The sequence below is a fragment of the Mauremys mutica genome, chromosome 8 (genome assembly GCF_020497125.1).
Source record: "Mauremys mutica isolate MM-2020 ecotype Southern chromosome 8, ASM2049712v1, whole genome shotgun sequence".
Classification (NCBI taxonomy): Eukaryota; Metazoa; Chordata; order Testudines; family Geoemydidae; genus Mauremys; species Mauremys mutica.
Window position 1 is genome coordinate 61,819,280 of NC_059079.1, and position 18,405 is coordinate 61,837,684.

The 18,405-nt window shown below is 48.4% G+C and overlaps 1 protein-coding gene across 1 annotated transcript in view; it reads right to left on the reverse strand.

The window, feature by feature from the left end:
• The window catches only part of KLHL20 (kelch like family member 20), a 49,768-nt gene that overhangs the window by 11,556 nt on the left and 19,807 nt on the right, over positions 1–18,405 (reverse strand). The window contains exons 3-5 of the mRNA XM_045028264.1: positions 14,360–14,933; positions 9,685–9,843; positions 1,736–1,830 (exon numbers count right to left, since the gene is read on the reverse strand). Of these exons, the coding sequence (XP_044884199.1) occupies positions 1,736–1,830; positions 9,685–9,843; positions 14,360–14,933 (828 nt within the window). The remainder of the gene's footprint in view (positions 1–1,735; positions 1,831–9,684; positions 9,844–14,359; positions 14,934–18,405) is intronic.

Sequence of the window (18,405 nt, forward strand, 5' to 3'; positions counted from 1 at the left end):
AAGGAACAATTTAGTGCTACACGAGTGACAATTTTCTGTCTATAAAAACACCAGAGCTTCAAAGTCTGATATCTCGTGAGCCTGCAGCATTAGAAAGGGGAGCTTTATGCCACTGTAAAGGGAAGTTGCAGCTTCCCCATAGTCTTAGCATTCTCTTCTAGTTCCAGAAGGGTTAGTATAGTCAGGAGTTCTGAAACTGTGGGCTAGGGCCCAAAGGTGGGCCACGACACAGTCTCGGGTGGTCTGCCAGCACAACTGCATTCTCCAGCCAATCTCTTAGTAAATATTTAACTTTATGTGACTCATGTAATATAAGTAAAAGCTATATAAATGTAATGTTCTGAGCTGTGTATGTTGGACAAAATATAGAAAAAACGATTTATTTTAAAAACAAGCTGCAATATGTCAAATTTAATTTTCATGAGTACAATGGTGCATTTCGCTGCAAGGTAACCTAGTAATGTACACACAGTCCACCATTTACAACTGTAAAAAATGTCAAGCAGTATTTCAATCTGACATGGATAGATTTATTTTTAGAAAATGAGAAGGATGCTCTGATGGAGAAGATACTGGAAGCCCCAGACCATCTACAGCTATACAAAATGAGCCAGCCAAAAAAATAAAGGAAGTGGGAAGAAAATATGACGACACATATTTGAAGTTTGGATTCTCCTTTACCAGATCAGATAAGTACGTGTTATAATATAATTGATCAGCGTGTTATAATATAATTGTCATTTTATGTTTTAATTTACAATATTTTATTCTTTTCTAGTTAGTAGAGAGTATGGTTGGGTCTTTACTTACACAGAACAGAAATTCAGATTTTACACTAAAAAAAACTGAAAACACAATATAGTGTTCAAAGTTGGACAACTATTTTGTTTTAAAATCAACAACAAATTTTTTAACAATTTTGTTAACATTGTTGTGTTGCTTATTGTTCAGTTTTATACATTGTACATTTACATGTTGCGTTTTCCCTGTCTGAATGCCGAATTTTGCGCTCAACATATTTTTAAAGTGAGGTGTAGTTTTACTAAAGTTGTTTGGTTTCAAAGATCTTGAAGCATTTCCTTGAGTGCATATTGCTTGGGATTTCTATAATTGTTTACTTTAAAATGAAAAGGAAACATGCACATTGTGTATAGTGTTATAGTTTATATGCATGTAATAATTAAAATTTTTCCCAAGAAGTATTAATAGTGGGTCGCAGTGCCTATTGCAGCTGGGGGTGGACTTCAGAGAAAAAAGTTTGGGAACCCCTGGCTACACGGGCCATTAAAGTCACGACATTTTCAGATACAGAAAAGCAATTTTAGGTTGTTTAGAATATGGCTTCCTCTGAGCAGTGCTCAGTGGGATTCGTGGTAACTAAGGCACCTGGCTTTACAGCCAAAGTGATAGGAAAAAGAGGCCATCTTGGGAAGGGTGATTTATCGGAAAGGTAAATTGCCTACCCAAAGCTCTCTCTCCCACCAAGATATTGATTAAAAAAGCTCCTTTGAGGATACATTGCAACTTCTACACAAATAAATACATACTTGCAATGCAGTGCTTTCTTCTAGCTCCCCTCTACCCAATCCCAGAAAAGGAAACTGGTAAGTATCACCTTAGTTTTACCACTGACAAATCACAATATCTTTGGAGCGCAAACACAGATAAGGCACCCATATGAAGTGAAATTTATAGAAGTACACTGTTCAGTTTCATTCCTTCCAGCAGGACGTACCTGCATTCTTCATCACTTTTAATGAGTGGATCTGAGCCGACTGTACCCACCAGGAACTTGGGACTGAGTAGTGGCAGACGGACATGTTGCAGCACCTATGAGACAGAACAGAACACAATTAAAGGCAATGCACTTGTCACCTTACAGATGGAGGGAACAGTCAAATAGAGAGCAAGAGACGGTTACTCACCTGTAGTAACTGTTGTTCTTCAAGATGTGTTGCTCCAATCCATTCCAGTTAGGTGTGCGCGCCGCACGTGCACGGCTTCTCCGGAACTTTTTTACCCTAGCTACTCCAGTGGGCCGGCTGGCGCCCCCTGGAGTGGCGCCGCTATGGCGCCGGTTATATACCCCAGCCGGCCCGTCCGCTCCTCAGTTCCTTCTTGCCGGCTACTCCGACAGTGGGGAAGGAGGGCGGGTCTGGAATGGATTGGAGCAACACATCTCGAAGAACAACAGTTACTACAGGTGAGTAACCGTCTCTTCTTCTTCGAGTGATTGCTCCAATGCATTCCAGTTAGGTGATTCCCAAGCCTTACCTAGGCGGTGGGGTCGGAGTGAGACGTGGCAGAGTGTAATACCGCAGAGCCGAAGGCTGCGTCGTCTCTAGACTGCTGCACCAACGCGTAGTGGGAGGCGAAGGTGTGGACCGAAGACCAGGTGGCCGCTCTGCAGATGTCCTGGATAGGGACATGGGCCAGGAAGGCGGTAGACGAGGCGTGCGCTCTCGCGGAGTGAGCGGTGAGGCGGCACGGTGTCACGTGAGCCAGCTCGTAGCATGTCCGGATGCATTGCGTTACCCAGGAGGAGATGCGCTGGGAAGAGACCGGCTCGCCTTTCATGCGATCGGCGACTGCTACGAAGAGCTGTGTGGAACGCCGGAAGGGCTTCGTCCGCTCGATGTAAAAAGCAAGCGCTCGACAGACGTCGAGGGTGTGGAGCTGTTGTTCCCGAGGCGTGGTATGGGGCTTCGGGAAGAAGACCGGAAGAAAGATGTCTTGATTAAGGTGGAAAGCCGAGACCACCTTTGGCAGGAAGGCCGGGTGAGGACGAAGCTGCACCTTATCTGCGTGGAAGACGGTGTAGGGCGGGCCCACCGTCAATGCTCGGAGCTCCGATACTCGTCTTGCCGATGTTATGGCAACCAGGAAGGCCGTCTTCCAGGAGAGGTAAAGGAGAGAGCATGTGGCCATAGGCTCGAATGGTGGACACATGAGTCTGGCCAGGACGAGGTTCAAGTCCCAGGTCGGGGCAGGACGTCGAACCGGCGGGTATAAGCGGTCGAGGCCTTTCAGGAAGCGGGAGACCATCGGATTGGAAAAGACGGAGCGACTCTCCACCGACGGACGAAAGGCGGACACTGCTGCGAGGTGGACCCTCAAGGAGGAAACCGCCAAACCTTGCTCCTTAAGGTAGCAGAGGTAGTCCAGGATGGTAGGGACCGGTACCACGAATGGGTTGAGCCCCTGTTGGTCACACCAGAGTGCGAACCTCTTCCATTTCGCCAGGTAGGTGGAACGAGTGGAAGGCTTTCTGCTTTCCAACAGGACTTGCTGCACGGCCGCCGAACAATCCCTCTCTGCGTGGGTCAACCACGCAGGTACCAGGCTGTAAGATGGAGGGACTGCAGGTTCGGATGGTGGAGCCTGCCGAAGTCCTGCGTGATGAGGTCCGGCCATAACGGGAGCGGGATGGGATCCCGAACGGAGAGCTCGAGGAGCAGGGTGTACCAATGCTGCCTCGGCCAGGCCGGAGCCACGAGTATGACGGTGGCTCGATCCCTCCGAAGCTTCTGGAGCACTCTGTGTACGAGCGGGAACGGAGGGAAGGCGTAGAGGAGGTGAGTCTCCCAGGGATACAGGAAGGCGTCCGACAGAGAGCCCGGCGAGTGACCCTGGAACGAGCAGAACTGGAGACACTTCCTGTTCGCCTTGGAGGCGAAAAGGTCGACCCGGGGAAACCCCCACCTCTGGAAGATCGTGTGTGCAACGTCGGGACGAAGGGACCACTCGTGGGAGAGAAACGACCTGCTGAGATGGTCAGCCAGCGTGTTCTGCACTCCCGGAAGAAAAGACGCTTCCAGGTGAATGGAGTGGGTCACGCAGAAGTCCCACAGGAGGATCGCTTCCTTGCAGAGGGGGGACGAGCGGGCTCCGCCCTGCTTGTTCACGTAGAACATTGCTGTTGTATTGTCCGTGAACACTGTCACACAGCGGCCGTGCAGGTTGGACCGAAAGGTTGGTGTTGACATGCGAAGCGGATCGCTCGGAGCTCGCGGACATTGATGTGGAGTGCGAGCTCGTGCGCTGACCAGAGGCCTTGAGTGTGAAGGTCCCCCAGGTGAGCCCCCCATCTGAGCGCAGAGGCGTCCGTGGTCAACGTTGCAGATGGCCGAGGAGGGTGGAACGGGACTCCGGTGCACACGACCTCCGGGTCGAGCCACCAGCGGAGGGAGTCGAGGGTCGTCCTGTTGACCGTGACCACCATGTCGATGGAGTCGCGACGCGGGCGGTACACCGTCGCGAGCCAGGACTGGAACGGACGGAGGTGGAGCCGCGCATACGCGGTGACATACATACATGATGCCATGTGGCCTAGGAGGCGAAGGCATGACCGCACCGTCGTAGTCGGGAAATTGACGAGGTCCCGGATGAGGGAGACCATTGTCTGGTGCCGAGCTCGAGGACCGCGCCGATGAATTCGACGCGCTGTGTCGGAATCAAAGTGGACTTGTCGATGTTGATGAGAAGGCCGAGTCGCCGAAAGAGAGCCAGGATCTCTGTCAGCTGATTCCCCACCAGTTGTCGGGACTGACCTCGAATCAGCCAGTCGTCCAGATACGGGTAAACATGTATCTGACTCCGTCGTAGGGCTGCGGCGACGACCGCCATGCATTTGGTGAACACTCTGGGGGCGGTCGACAGGCCGAACGGCAACACGGCGAACTGGTAGTGGGCGTCGTTGACCACAAACCGAAGGTAGCGCCGATGAGGGGGGTAGATAGCGACATGGAAGTAGGCGTCCTTCATGTCGAGGGCAGCAAACCAGTCTCCCGGATCCAGGGAGGGAATGATGGTCCCCAAGGTGACCATGAGGAACTTGGGCTTGAGCAGGTATCTGTTCAGCCCGCGAAGGTCCAGGATAGGACGTAGCCCGCCTTTCGCCTTGGGGATGAGGAAATACCTGGAGTAAAATCCCCTGCCCCGCCTGGAGGGAGGCACCTCCTCGATGGCACCCACGCTCAACAGAGTCTGGACCTCTTGTATGAGGACTTGCTCGTGAGAGGGGTCCCTGAAGAGGGACAGGGAAGGTGGGTGGGAAGGAGGGGGTGAAACAAACTGGAGACGGTATCCCGAGTGGACCGTGCTGAGTACCCAGCTGTCCGACGTCACACGGGACCACGCCGAGAAGAAGCGGGAGAGGCGGTCGTGAAATAAACGGGAAGGAATCCGGAGGGGAGAGTGATGTGCAGCCCTCGTGCGTCCCATCAAAAGGGTTGCTTGGCCGCGTGCGGGGCTTTGGAAGCGGCCTGGCCCTGGTTTCGGCGGTTGCCCGATGGGCGACGGCGATTTTGGGCCGGTCGCCGAGCCGGGTAGGGTCGGTACCGCGACTGATACCGGGAAGGCTGTGGGCGGAATGGCCTGCGCTGCGTCACCGGCGTATGCATACTGAGTGTACGTATCGCCACCCGGCCATCCTTTAGAGACTGGATCCGCGAGTCCGTCTTCTCCGAGAACAACCCCTTGGTGTCAAAGGGCAAGTCCTGGAGAGTATACTGGACTTCCGGAGGCAGGGTAGAAGATTGGAGCCAGGCGATGCGCCGCATCGTGACCCCCGATGCTAAGGTGCGTGCCCCTGAGTCCGCCACGTCGAGGGCGGCTGTAATGGAGGACCGAGAGGATCGCCTCCCTTCTTCCAACATAGTGGTGAAGTCCTGGCGGGATGTCGACGGCAGGAGGTCAGAGAACTTGTCCAGAGACGTGAGTATGTCAAACACGTATCTGGCCAGAAGGACCAGCTGGTTACCAATCCTCATCTGCAGACCCCCCGCAGAATAGACCTTTCGGCCAAGCAGGTCCATCCGTCGTGCGTCCTTTGACTTTGGAGCAGGGGCTGGCTGGCCGTTTCGCTCTCTATCATTGACGGACTGTACAACTAGGGAGTCCGGAGCCGGATGCACATACAAGTACTCATAGCCCGTGGGAGGGACTGAGTACTTTCTTTCGACGCCACGGGCTGTGGGAGGCACAGATGCGGGCGTTTGCCAAATAGTGGTGGCGTTCCTTTGGACTGTGCGCACAAAAGGTAACGCAACCCGTACTGGCATGTCTGACCCCCACACCACGTTTGTGATGGGGTCCTCGTCCTCCTTTTTACCTCCTCCACAGGGAGGGCCATAGCCGTCGCCACACGGCGGAGCAGGTCCTGATGCGCCTTCGCATCAACGGGGGGCGGCTCCTTTGACGCCGCGCCGGCCACCGCCTCATCGGGTGAGGATGCGGAGGATAATTCCTGGACGACCTCGGCCGAAGAGGGGTCCACTGCGTGGTGCGCTGGGGGTTCGGAGGGGCCCTCTGACTCCACCGGAATAGCTGGTGGTGGTGATGGCGGTGGTCGAGATATCGACGCCTCTGGGACTCTGCGCTGGGCCCCTGGAGGCCTCGGCAGAAAGGGCACACCGTCCGACTCATATTGGGCCCATGGCACCCAAAATCCCCACTGCTGCGCACCGCGAGGCTGGGCTGGTGGCGTCGGAGGCGGGAGCCCATAGGTTTCTGCGCCGGAGGCGGAACCGACTCAGGGCGAGAAGGCCAGGGAGGTGCCGAGGAGGTTCCAGGGCATTACCGCAGCGGGATGCCCTTCCACTCGGTGCCGGGAAGGCGACTCGCATGACTCTCTCCACGGTGCCGGGAGAGCTCGACCGGCGCCGGGAGCTCGACCGGCGCCGGGGGCTGGAGCGGTGCCGGGAGCTCAACCGATGCCGGTGAGCTCGACCGGGAGTAAGATCTCCGGTGCCGGGAATGACCACGGTCATCGCGGTGCCGGGAGCTCGACCGGTGCCGGGAGCTCGACCGAGGAGAGCGCGAGCTGCGACGTCTGGAGCTATCCGCGGGAGTCGCGGCGCCGGGAACGGTTGCCGTGACAGAGACCGTCGGTGCCGATGCGGTGGCGACTTGGATCTGGTGCGACGCCGGGAGTACGACCGGTGCCGCGAAGAGGAGCGGTACCGGGACTGCGACCGACGAGCAGGACTGCGATCGGTGCCGCGATGGAGAGCGGTGCCGGGATCGCGATCGGCGGGACGGGGACCTGTCGACGGTGCGGGAACGAGACCGGGACCGTGTACGACGTCCACGCCGTGATTCCAGGGATGGTGGCCGGATCATCGCGGCCGGTTTTCCCTTGGACACGACAGCACGCAACGGCGGTCCCGGGGGCTGGAGGCCTGGAGCCTCTAGGAGCTGTATCAGCTCTCGCGCGGAGGCGAATGTCTCCGGCGTTGACGGCGGCCGAGGCTCGACCACGGACGGCACCGGGGAGCGTGGCGGCGCCGGACTCAACGGCCCTTGCGGCGCCGGAGTCACAGGTGCAGTGCACGGCTTGTGCAGAGGCACCACGGGGGCTGCAGGCTGCGGAGTCGCTTTGGCAGAGTCCTCTACGCGAGCCTGAGCCAGGGCCTTCGCCAGTCTCTGTTTCCTGGCGGGCGAAAGCGAGCTGTGCCGAGACTTCGTCACCGCCTTCTTTGCCGGCGGTGCCGCAGACGTGGAGTGACTCGGTGCCGGCAGTGTGTCCTGCACGGGAGGAGGCCGCGGGACCGGTGCGGGCGATGCCGCTGGTTGAAGAGATGCCTCCATGAGGATCTGCTTTAGGCGGGTATCTCGATCCTTGCGGGTCCGCGGTTTGAACTTCGAGCAGATCGGGCACTTGTCTGTTCGGTGCCCTTCGCCCAAGCAGGCCGAGGACAGGCGTCGTGCGGGTCTCTCCCACGGGCATCGGTCTCTGGCACACCGTGCAGGGTTTAAAGCCCGGTGCTTTGGGCATGAGCCCGCACCGGCTAAGGCAAAAAAGGGGAAAAACCCCCTTTTTACCTTATCTATCTAACACTAACTATACTAACTAAATAACTACAACTAACTATGGTAACTATATACAACGATGAAGAAGAGAGAAAGCTAGGGACGTGGAGAACTGTTTAGCACTCCACAGTTCCAACTGCCGTCACGGGCGGTAAGAAGGAACTGAGGAGCGGATGGGCCGGCTGGGGTATATAACCGGCGCCACTCCAGGGGGCGCCAGCCGGCCCGCCGGAGTAGCTAGGGTAAAAAAGTTCCGGAGAAGCCGTGCACGCGCGGCGCGCACACCTAACTGGAATGCATTGGAGCAATCACTCGAAGAAGAACATTAGCTAACTTGCTTCCACATGCTTTGTGATCCAATTAAGTTATAATGCAGTCACAAAGATAGAAAGATTAGCAATAGGAGTGTAATAACAATCCCAGTAGCTGGCTCAATGCAGCTTTTTGTCTATAGCACCTTTGCAATTTCAATAAGCCAATGTAGTCATCCAGCAGGACAACATCAGATTTTAAAAGAGCTGATCCAATGAGACTGCTAATGGATGAAGCCAACAATCTGACTGAAAATCCTAAGAAGACTGCAGATGTCTATACATATTGTCCTAAGCACTTGTTTGGCTGGCAGTTTTATTATCTATTTATCCTTCTGAGCATACACTGCATTGTACAGTAAATGAACTACATCAAACATGCCACAAACAGCTTACACTTTAAATCAGTGGTCCCCAACCTTTTCGTCTGGCGACTGTGGCGGTGGTTGAGCATCCGCCGAAATGCCGCCAAATTTTGTTGGCGACGCCTCTCGATGATGCCTCTTGATGACGTTGCTTGTGGGCGGCAAGCGACATCATCAAGAGGCGTCGCCGCCGAATTTCAGCGGCATTTTGGCGAATGCTCGACCGCCGGCAAGGACGCGGGCGCATTTAGATGCCCCCGCGGGCACCACCACTTTGGGGACCCCTGCTTTAAATGCACAAGCAGATATAATAGAACACAGAATTAAACACAGATGAACATATGGTCCTACAAGGGTCCAAAGAGTTGTAAGGGGTATAAACTAGAGCTGACAAGAGGATGACAATTCTGTTTCACAACAACTTTTGAAAGTTTTCATGAAATGCAATTGTGCTGAAATGTACATTTTTGGAGCAAAAAGGGCAAAGCAGGGCAGCAAGAGTCTCTCTTTCTCTCTCATTATTTCTGACCAGAGAATCCTGGAACTCAGAAACCTTTCCCTCAAATACTTTGTCAAAACAGATAATGCTGCCGCAAAATTTTAGCTTTGACAAAAGGGCATATTTAATCGAGAATGTCCTGACCAGCTCTAGTATAAACCCTCAGACTTCAAAGTATAAATCAACTTCCTGGGGTTAAGAAGAAACTTCCCTTAGGGGCAGGTTATTCCATAATTGCATTATGGGTTTATACACAATCCTCTGACGCATCTGGTACTGGTCACTGTTGAAGACAGGATTGACAGGATTGACTTGCATCTGACGAAGTGGGTATTCACCCACGAAAGCTCATGCTCCAATACGTCTGTTAGTCTATAAGGTGCCACAGGACTCTTTGCTGCTTTTACAGATCCAGACTAACACGGCTACCCCTCTGATACTTGAGGATTGACTAGATGAACCTGGAGTTCGATCCAGTATAGCAAATCTTAATGTTCCTATCTGTAAGCATTTCTAAAGGGCCCGTTACTGATGTACCTGGGGCACTGGACTTTTAGGCCTAGCTGACTGGAAACTGTGAGTGTTCTAACACATCTGGGAAGTCAGGAGGGGAATTACTTCTACTGCTTACACCGACAAAATCCAATCTCTCTCTCCTTGTACAAAGCAAATGCATGTGAACCATGCTCAAGGTTACCTGGGGTAGCTGGGGTCGCCTCTCCTGAATGCTGTACTTTACCCAGGCCATCACTGCATTGAACACCTGCTCCTCACTGCGAACATTCAGCTCATCACTGGATATGATATCTATGAGCTGATTGGCTGGAAGAAGCATGAACTCCTCACTCTCCATCACCTGTTCAAAAAGATGGTGATAAAGAAAAAGATAAGGACAGTGTTTCAAAGCACTCACTGCTTTTGGACTCTACCTCAAGGTTAAAGGAGAAATCCTTCCCTTTAGATTGGATCCAATTGGTCAGATCCAGTAAGGTGCTGAGCACTTTCCACTTCTGTTGACATCAGTGGAAGTGGAGGATCTGCAGCGCTTCACAAAATTGGACCCCAACAGTGCTGTTCAGATAACTTTTAGATGGCAATGCAAATGAATGGGGAATATAAAAGTTCTGTAAAGTGCTAAGTCACAGAACGCACTAATCTAGTTTCAAAATTCGGGAATAGCAAAGCCCTCGTTTAAAGCCAGCCTCCTCATTTGCCATGTGGAATACATAAAACAGAAAGAAAAATGTTCTGCAGCTGATAAATATTTGAGAGGAAAGCGGCACCAAACTAAAGACATTTTATTTGTAATGTAATAACAAATCCAAACCAGAACCGAAGGTAAAAGAATCTCAAAGACAAATTACCAGAGCCATTGTAAATATGTAGGAAAAATCTTCCTGATGTTGATTTGTAGCAGAATGGAAAGTGTCTCAGGACAGCAGATGGACTCATATGATCCTAACTCTGTCTCTTTCACTCTCTAAATATATACACAGAGTGATAGAGTGCAAATGCACTTAAGAGGGAATCAGAGCCTCTGAAAAACCCCAAGGACTGATCTCCTATGAAATATAAGCCACTGACAACCTGCAAACATGTTAATAATTTCTTCTGTACCCAAGATAAGAAGCAAGTTTCTCTGAAGACTTTAGCCACCATTAGAAGACCTAGGAGATTCTTCTCCTTCCTATGCTCAGCCCAAATGATAGCACAGTGATAAATGCACTACACAGCCATGCTGCAGACATTCCTGGGTGGCTATGGAGCTAAGACACACTGAATATCATGCTCAGGCACTCAGAAAGCAGGACAATGGGAGAGGTATAACAACCTAAATAAAACAGACCTATGGACATGGCATAATTGCTGACAGCCAACCCATCTTCCACACAAGTGTGCCCAGTTTCTACCACGGCACCTGGGAAAGAGGTTCAGCAACATGAAGTGCTGAACATTGGCCTTCCACAGTAAGTAATGTGCATGCAAGAGCTCAGCTTCCTGGCTGTAAGATTTTAAGAATAATAAAAAATAAATTCTCTTGGCAAAGATTTCCACTTTTCTAGTGATCAGCTGCATGTTCCATTTAGTTACTTGAAGAACTGATTCAAAATATTGTGTGTGTATTAGAAAAATATCCAAGATGCTCACAACAGCACATGTTGCTAAACGGGACTCAGCAGGCAGCGAAGGTCACAGTCATCCGACTAGCTTCCAATGGTCATAGCAGAAGCTGAGATAAAGTTGGTCAACAAACTACCTCGCCCCTACAGTTCCACTGCTGGGGAAGGAGGTAGAAACTGGGCTGCCAGCATGTCTGCGAGTCTGCCTCCCAACCCTACAAACGGTAGCTTGTGCCTAAGGCTGGCCCTGACAGTTGCAAAGTGTCAGTCTGAAAAGTAGCAGAGCACTGCAGGGAGCAAAATCCTGTGACTCTCCAATTTATTTCATAATGGGAGGTCTTTTAAGACCCTGAAAGTAATGCTAGCGCTTCTGCCACCTGAGTTGCTACCTCCGTGTAACTTGCTAGCATACATAATTTAATAATCTCATCATTTAAAAATGTCTAAACAGCACCTTTGTCCCAATTTTCCAGATAATTATCTGGCTAAAATAATAGACTATTTGACTGCTTCCTTACTGAAAGCTTATAGCCTTACACAAGATCTTGAATGGGCTACACTACTGTTGTCATGCTGATTGTAATCAGGAGAATTTATCTTACAGCACTGGCTGTGATTATTTGATTTATATACCAGACAACATGGTTCATCCTTACAGAACAAATGTCTGATAATAGAATATATGGTAAGAGTTTTGCCTACTGACACAAAAAAGCATGAGCTGTCCATCATACAATTGATTTTTTCCCCCTTTGCACAGATGTCAGGAACAGAAAAAAAAAAATTATGCCGGAACAAACCTTCACAGAATAAAGTTGTTAATAGATTCATTTCACATTATTTGCATGAGATTCACTAGGACAGATTAAACTGAGAGGAATGAAAACTTGGAGAACTACTTTACCAAGGAATTAATGATGTATTGCAGCAACATACATAAAAATAAACAGAACTAGAAAGTTAGCACAGTAGAGTAAATGGACTAATTCAAAGACTGAGTGCAAAGTAACTGACTGGCTTTGCTCAGTTGCCTAGTCCTCTACATTGCCAGGCAGGAGATTCCATCTTTTGTTTCATTCTGTCAGGTTGACAGAAGTACATACATGCAATCCCTGTGGAGGAAGGAACGCTTTGCATTACTTATCAGTCTCTATTTTGGCTTATTAAATAGCCAGGTAACTGGGTTCCACACAGGATTCTGGTTCATTCTTCAGGTGGAAAGAAGACGGCTGCAAGGATGGTGGCACCAATAAGATGGGGAAAGAGATGGAGGAGAGAGGATGAAAAAATAGGGAGTTCTTTTAGGGCTCTGATAAGGACATGGATATAGAGGCATAAAAACAATAGCATCTGCCCCTTCCAAGTTTATATGAACTGTTTTGAGTAAAGAAAAAAATACTATTGTAATCACGGCAGCAGCTTTCTAAAGGCCACACTTCAGTTTAGTAATTTATACATGAATATATTTGAAGGGGAAGCTTTTTTTTTTTTTTTTTGGCAGCCAAAGCTTTTGTGTGGCATGTCATCTGATGTGGGTAGGAAAAAAGACAGGGAGCTGGCTGCAGTGGGAACATAAAGGAAGAAATGGACTCCTTGCCATTGGGACCTAACACTTTCAGATTCTAGCTGCATGTATCAATGCTTGAATATTTCAGTACAAAAATACTGGACTGTAAAAAGTTATTTAGAGGCTTGTAGTCATGCCCTACTCATGTAATAGTGGAAAGAACACAGCTCTAATAATTGAAAACAGCAAGCACTGAAAATAAACAACTGGCTGATTACCGTCCCTCCCCAAGAAAACAGCAGAATTAATGCAGTACAGAGAAAATGTGGAGTGGTATGGCAAGCTTGAAGCTTGGGCCTGAAAAATTCACTCATCTATGGCAAATCATTAAGTTCTACAGAATTTAGATTCATAAAAAAACTCTCAGCTTCTAGCCCTTATGTCTGAGAAGCCTTCCAAATACATCTGGGCATAAATCGATGCAGTGTGTCTTCAGTTAGCTGTGGAGCAGTCTTCAATGTGTCTGAAGACAGTCAAGCTCAAGCCTGTCTGCCCCTGCTCATAATTTACTAAGTGGCACCAGACTGAAATGAACACAACTCTGGTCAGTTTCACACAGGCTTTTCAGAAAAACCTGTGGGTCACAACCAATCTGTCAATTACATACTGCTGAGGTTTGGGGAAGCTATATGTAGAAGGGAAGGCATTGAAGTTATTCACAAGGGAAGGGGATCCAAAAATTGGTAGTGGGGAAATAGAGTAGGAGTAATTCCTTTCAAGCCTCCTAGCTGCTGTGAGGGGTAAAGTGGTGCAGGTTCTGGAGGAGGTAAGAGAGATATAATGCTCCTTCTCCCACCAGAGGAGTACAACTTCAAGTTCAGAAAACACCTTCTTGCCAGAGGCTGACACAAAATATATAGCCTCCAAACCACCAAACAGTGATCAGGAAAAGCATCCTGATAAAAAACGCAGCCCTATTACTCCCAAAAGAGAATGTGAGGAGGGGCTATGCTTCTCACCAGAGCTCTGCCCATGGGATTCCTTGGTGGGACCCCACCCTCTTCTGTCATATCTATTTCTGGCTAGTAGGACTAGTCCCTCACTGAGCTGATGTCTGGTAAGTCTTTCACATCTGCTAGAAATAACTGAAAAAGTAAAAAACCTGGCTTGGGTTTAAAAAGGTCACCTCTGCAGATACACATTTGAATTACTTTCAAACAACTGTTGCTGAATGACAGATGTGAAACACAGTTTCTGATTAGGAAAGGGAGTTGAAAGCTCCTCTGAGGCCTCCGCAGTTTTTCCCACAGCTTCCCCAGTTTTCTCCAATCCCTTTATTAAAACTCTATATTTAGTTTTTGAAGTAAGTGTGTGTGTGTGTGTGTGTGTTTTAAACTATTCATCACCTCAAACACTTCTGAAAGGAGAGTGGAATGTCACAAACTATTGTTCAGGAACAGTGTGTCAGATACAATCCATACACATTGTCTCTTACCAATGAGCTTTCAGCATTCACTGTTTATAATATGTGTAGTATTCACATCAGAACATTAAGTTGAGAAATAACTACTATGTAATATAGAATAGTTATCATGCAACTTAGTACTAGTGCTGCAGGTACATCCTCTCTCTCTTACTACGCTAGTCAATACTGACCAGGACCAAGAGACATTGCAGGTGGAAGGGCAGGATCTGTAAGGAGGCATTAAACAAGAAATGCCCAGAACCCACACCCTGCAGCTTACCTCCTGAAAGTTATGTTGTGTGAACTTGTCAGCAATCCTCAGCAGCTCACGGCAGGAGTGAGTGTCAGCAAAAGCCCGGATACCCAGGCAGTTGGAAGGGTCCAATTGTCTTTTTAGGAACTCACAACAGGCTTCCTGGATCTCAGCCAACTGGAGCAGGCAAGCAGCTGGCAGTAAGGTCTGGACGTTGCCCTCTTCCACTGTGATCTGGGAAGTGTATGCAAAGTCAATCAGCAGTTCCATGGCCCTTTCATCGATGTCTCGAATCACTACCTCTGTCTGCCGACTTTCTGCTAGTTCCCCAGTGAACATGGCTCGGAAATAAGGACTGCAGGCTGAAAGTATCACGCGGTGTGCATAGATCTTCTTGGCACCTACGACTAGTACCACATCACACAACTCCCGGTGCTTCCGCAGAAGATTGATAACCTCTAAGGTTTGTCGAGGGTGCTTGTCTGAGATGTAGGGCATGCGAGCAGGTTGTGGTACCCCCTCTGGCAGTTTGTTGGGATCTCCAAGGGTGCAACGGCTCGTCACATCCATTCCGGTCTCTCCTGGTCGAGTACTGGTACACCTGCAAAGGAGCAAGCCATGAAACAGGATCATCATTGACTCATCTCTCACCAAATGTCATTGGTGACTCTGTGTCCATCACTGTCTGGTCTGAGCTGGACACAGAAATAGCACCACTTCCAGCATCCTTGGCTACCTACAGAAACAAGCACTTTTGATCAAATAGCTACAGAAAAAAAAAATCAGTCTAAATCAAAGCATCCCAGTGAGTTAACAAAAACCAACTTGCAATAGGCTCATGTTTACATCTATTTTATAGACTTTTCTGGTACTCATCACTGTAGTATCTGAGCATGTCTTACACATTTAATTGAACCTCATAACAGCCCTGTGAGGTAGGGAAGTAATATCCCCATTTTACAGGCAGTGAATTAAGGAATAAGAGAGTGACTTGCCCAAGATAACACAAGAAGTCTGACACAGAGCTGGAACTAAATCCCAGATCTCCAGAGTCCCAGTCAAACTCCTTAACTACAAGATCAACTTTCTTCTCTTCTTCAAGCTTCCCCTATGTAGATTGTTATATCACCCATCACCATGGTATCTGAGCACATGGTAGCCCTGTAGACTTTCATAAAGTAAGACAGTTGGCTAGTATCATGGTTATGTCCCAGCTTCCTGGTGCATCCACTAATTTATTTCTCTCTCTGATTTTTGTACCTGGACTCTTCAGACACAATACACACTCTGGTGTTTCTGGTGGGTTCCAAGAGGTTGTTAATTTCTCCTAGGAATGGCATACTAAGGACTGCAATTAGTGTGATTGGATCCTAAACAGTCAAAATTCCGAAAGGAAGAAAATAAAGTCAAGATGGAAACCTTAGAAACTAGAAGCCATTCATCAAGATATATAAACAACAACATTTTTTACAGAGACTGTGGGGGCAGGGGACTGCCCTGGTATTTCACTAATGTCACTGTCATTAGCTAACGTGTAAAAAGTTCTCAGCCACTGGTGCAATTCTTTAGTTCTTTGTTGTCCTCCAATAGATTTTTAGGCCACAACTACCTTTCCCATACACCCTCTTGCCCCTGGATGGGTATCAGCCACAGGGTGTCTTAGGAGTAGAGCCACTGCTTTATACTATCACCACGAGCCACACAAGCCCTCCAAAAAAAGGGGTAGAAACTGCACTGTACCCCACCCACACTGGCTATAAATAGGGAGAACACAGTTGCAAAAAAGGCTAACATAATTCTGTGGTGTATTAATGAGTGTTGTATGTCAGACTTGGGCAGTAATTTTCTTGCTCTACTCGGCAGTGGTGAGGGGTCAGCTGGAGTACTATTCTCCAGTTCTGGGCACCACACTGTAAGAAAGCTGTGGACAAATCAGAGAAAGTCCAGAGAGAAACAAAAGGTTTAGAAAACTAACCTGTGAGGAAAGGTTAAAAAACCTGAATGTGTTTAGTCTTGAGAAAAGACTGAGGAGAGACCTAATAACAGTCTTCAAATATGGTAAGGGCTGTTATAGAGAGGATGGTGATCAATTGTTCTCCATGTCCATTGAAGGTTAATCTACAGCAGGGAGATTTAGGGTAGATATTAGGAAAAGCTTTCTAACTGTAAGGATAGCTAAGTACTGGACTAGGCTTCCAAGGAAGGTTGTAAAATCCCCATCATTGGAGGTTTTTAAGAACAGGCTGGACAAACACCTGTCAGGGATGGTCTAGGTTTACTTGGTCCTGCCTCAGTACAAGCACTGGACTTGTTAACCTCTCGAGTTCCCTTCCAGCCATACAGTTCTATGATTCTATGCTGCTCGCAACCACTAGTAGCAAAACATTCTCACTCAATCTGCACTAAGAGTTACAAGGAAATTTAGCCTCACTTTGCAATTGCAAGGTACATTTTGCTGCATGCTTGAAGAATTAAAAATAGATCACATCTTTTTCTCTCATTATGATGTCAAATGCACTTTCTAACCACAAGGAAGTTGTTCTATTCATGACATTTCAAATAATTCAGTTGCATCTTAAACTGTTTTCTCTCTTTCTCCACACTTCCTTCCCAATCGTCATATTCAGATGTTTCAGACCATTACCTTTCCCTCATATCTTGGTTACAAAGGTTCAGCTGGGTCTCTCCTCTAGGTTTTGCTGGTTACTCCTATTCAGTCTATGTACACTTCAAATAGCTTGGCTGGTTCCTCCTCAACTCTATCCTTTTTATATGCTCATTGTTATCCCTTCGTAACACCTCTGACAAATCCTTTTGATTTTAAACTCTCTCTTCCTTCCTGCACTTTTCTAGCTCATTTCACCAGGTGGGGCTTTCTTATCATTTTCAAAGACATGCCCTGTTTTCAGAAAGGTAATTTCACATACAATGTTGGGAAACTCTCCAGTGTGGATTATGTAAATTAATCTCAGCAATATCCCCATGCAAACCCTAGAAAACTTGGTTATACATTCATGTACTTGCCTTACCAGTTTCGTTTAATAGTTTTTAGTAAATCAGGCCAGAGGATAGGTACTTTATCCTTCTATCAGGAGATGGAGAGGGACTCAAAATAATTTGTGACAAAATCCTCCTGTAGGAGGTCTAGTGCTAGCTAGGCAAACAAGTTAGATTGCATTATGCACCACCATTTTTAAGAGGCATCAAGCCTTCTCTGAAAAAGAGAGAGCATGAGTAAAATGTGTACCACCAAGATCACTTTGGACAGCGTTTCTTGACCAAGCTTGCAGCCATAGCATCTTTGAGCAAGGTAGATGCTGCCATCAATTGCAAAATGACCCTGATGAACTTATAGATCATATCACAGAAAAGTGTGGGATATTTCTGTTAGGGGAGCCATTTTCTGAAAAATGGGATGCTCCTTGTTATGCCTGAAGATGAACTTTTGAAGACACATGTGGGCTTCCCAACTACATAAGCCCCCTGAAATGTGGTCCTGGAGCAGCTCTCCCAAACTCTTTTGAGAGCTGTATCTGCCTTCCATTCTACAGAGTCATGGCAAAGGCTACTCCCCTACAAGTAGGATGGTTTACTTAGCCAGTACCATTATCTGGAAGTCTTAAGCCATGTCTACACTACCGTTTATGTCGGCAAAACTTATGTCACTCAGGGATGTGAAAAAACACACCCCTGAGCAACATAAGTTTTGCTAGCATAAGTGGCAGTGTGCACAGTGCTATGTCGGCGGGAGAGCTTCTCCTGCCGACATAGCTACCGCTGCTCATTAGAGGTGGATTAATTATGTTGACAGGAGAGCTCTCTCCCGTCGGCATAGAGTAGCTACATGAGAGATCTTACAGCGGCTCAGCTGTATTGGTACAGCTACGCTGCTGTAAGGTCTCTAGAGTAGACATATCATTAGTTGATTTTGAGAGCTGGGAAGAGAACCAGGCGAAAACTATGAGTGTCCTCTAGATCAGTGGTTTTCAAACTTTTTTTCTGGCGATCCGGTTGAAAATTGTTTATGCCCGCGACCCAACAGAGCTGGGGATGAGGGGTTTGGGGTGTGGGAG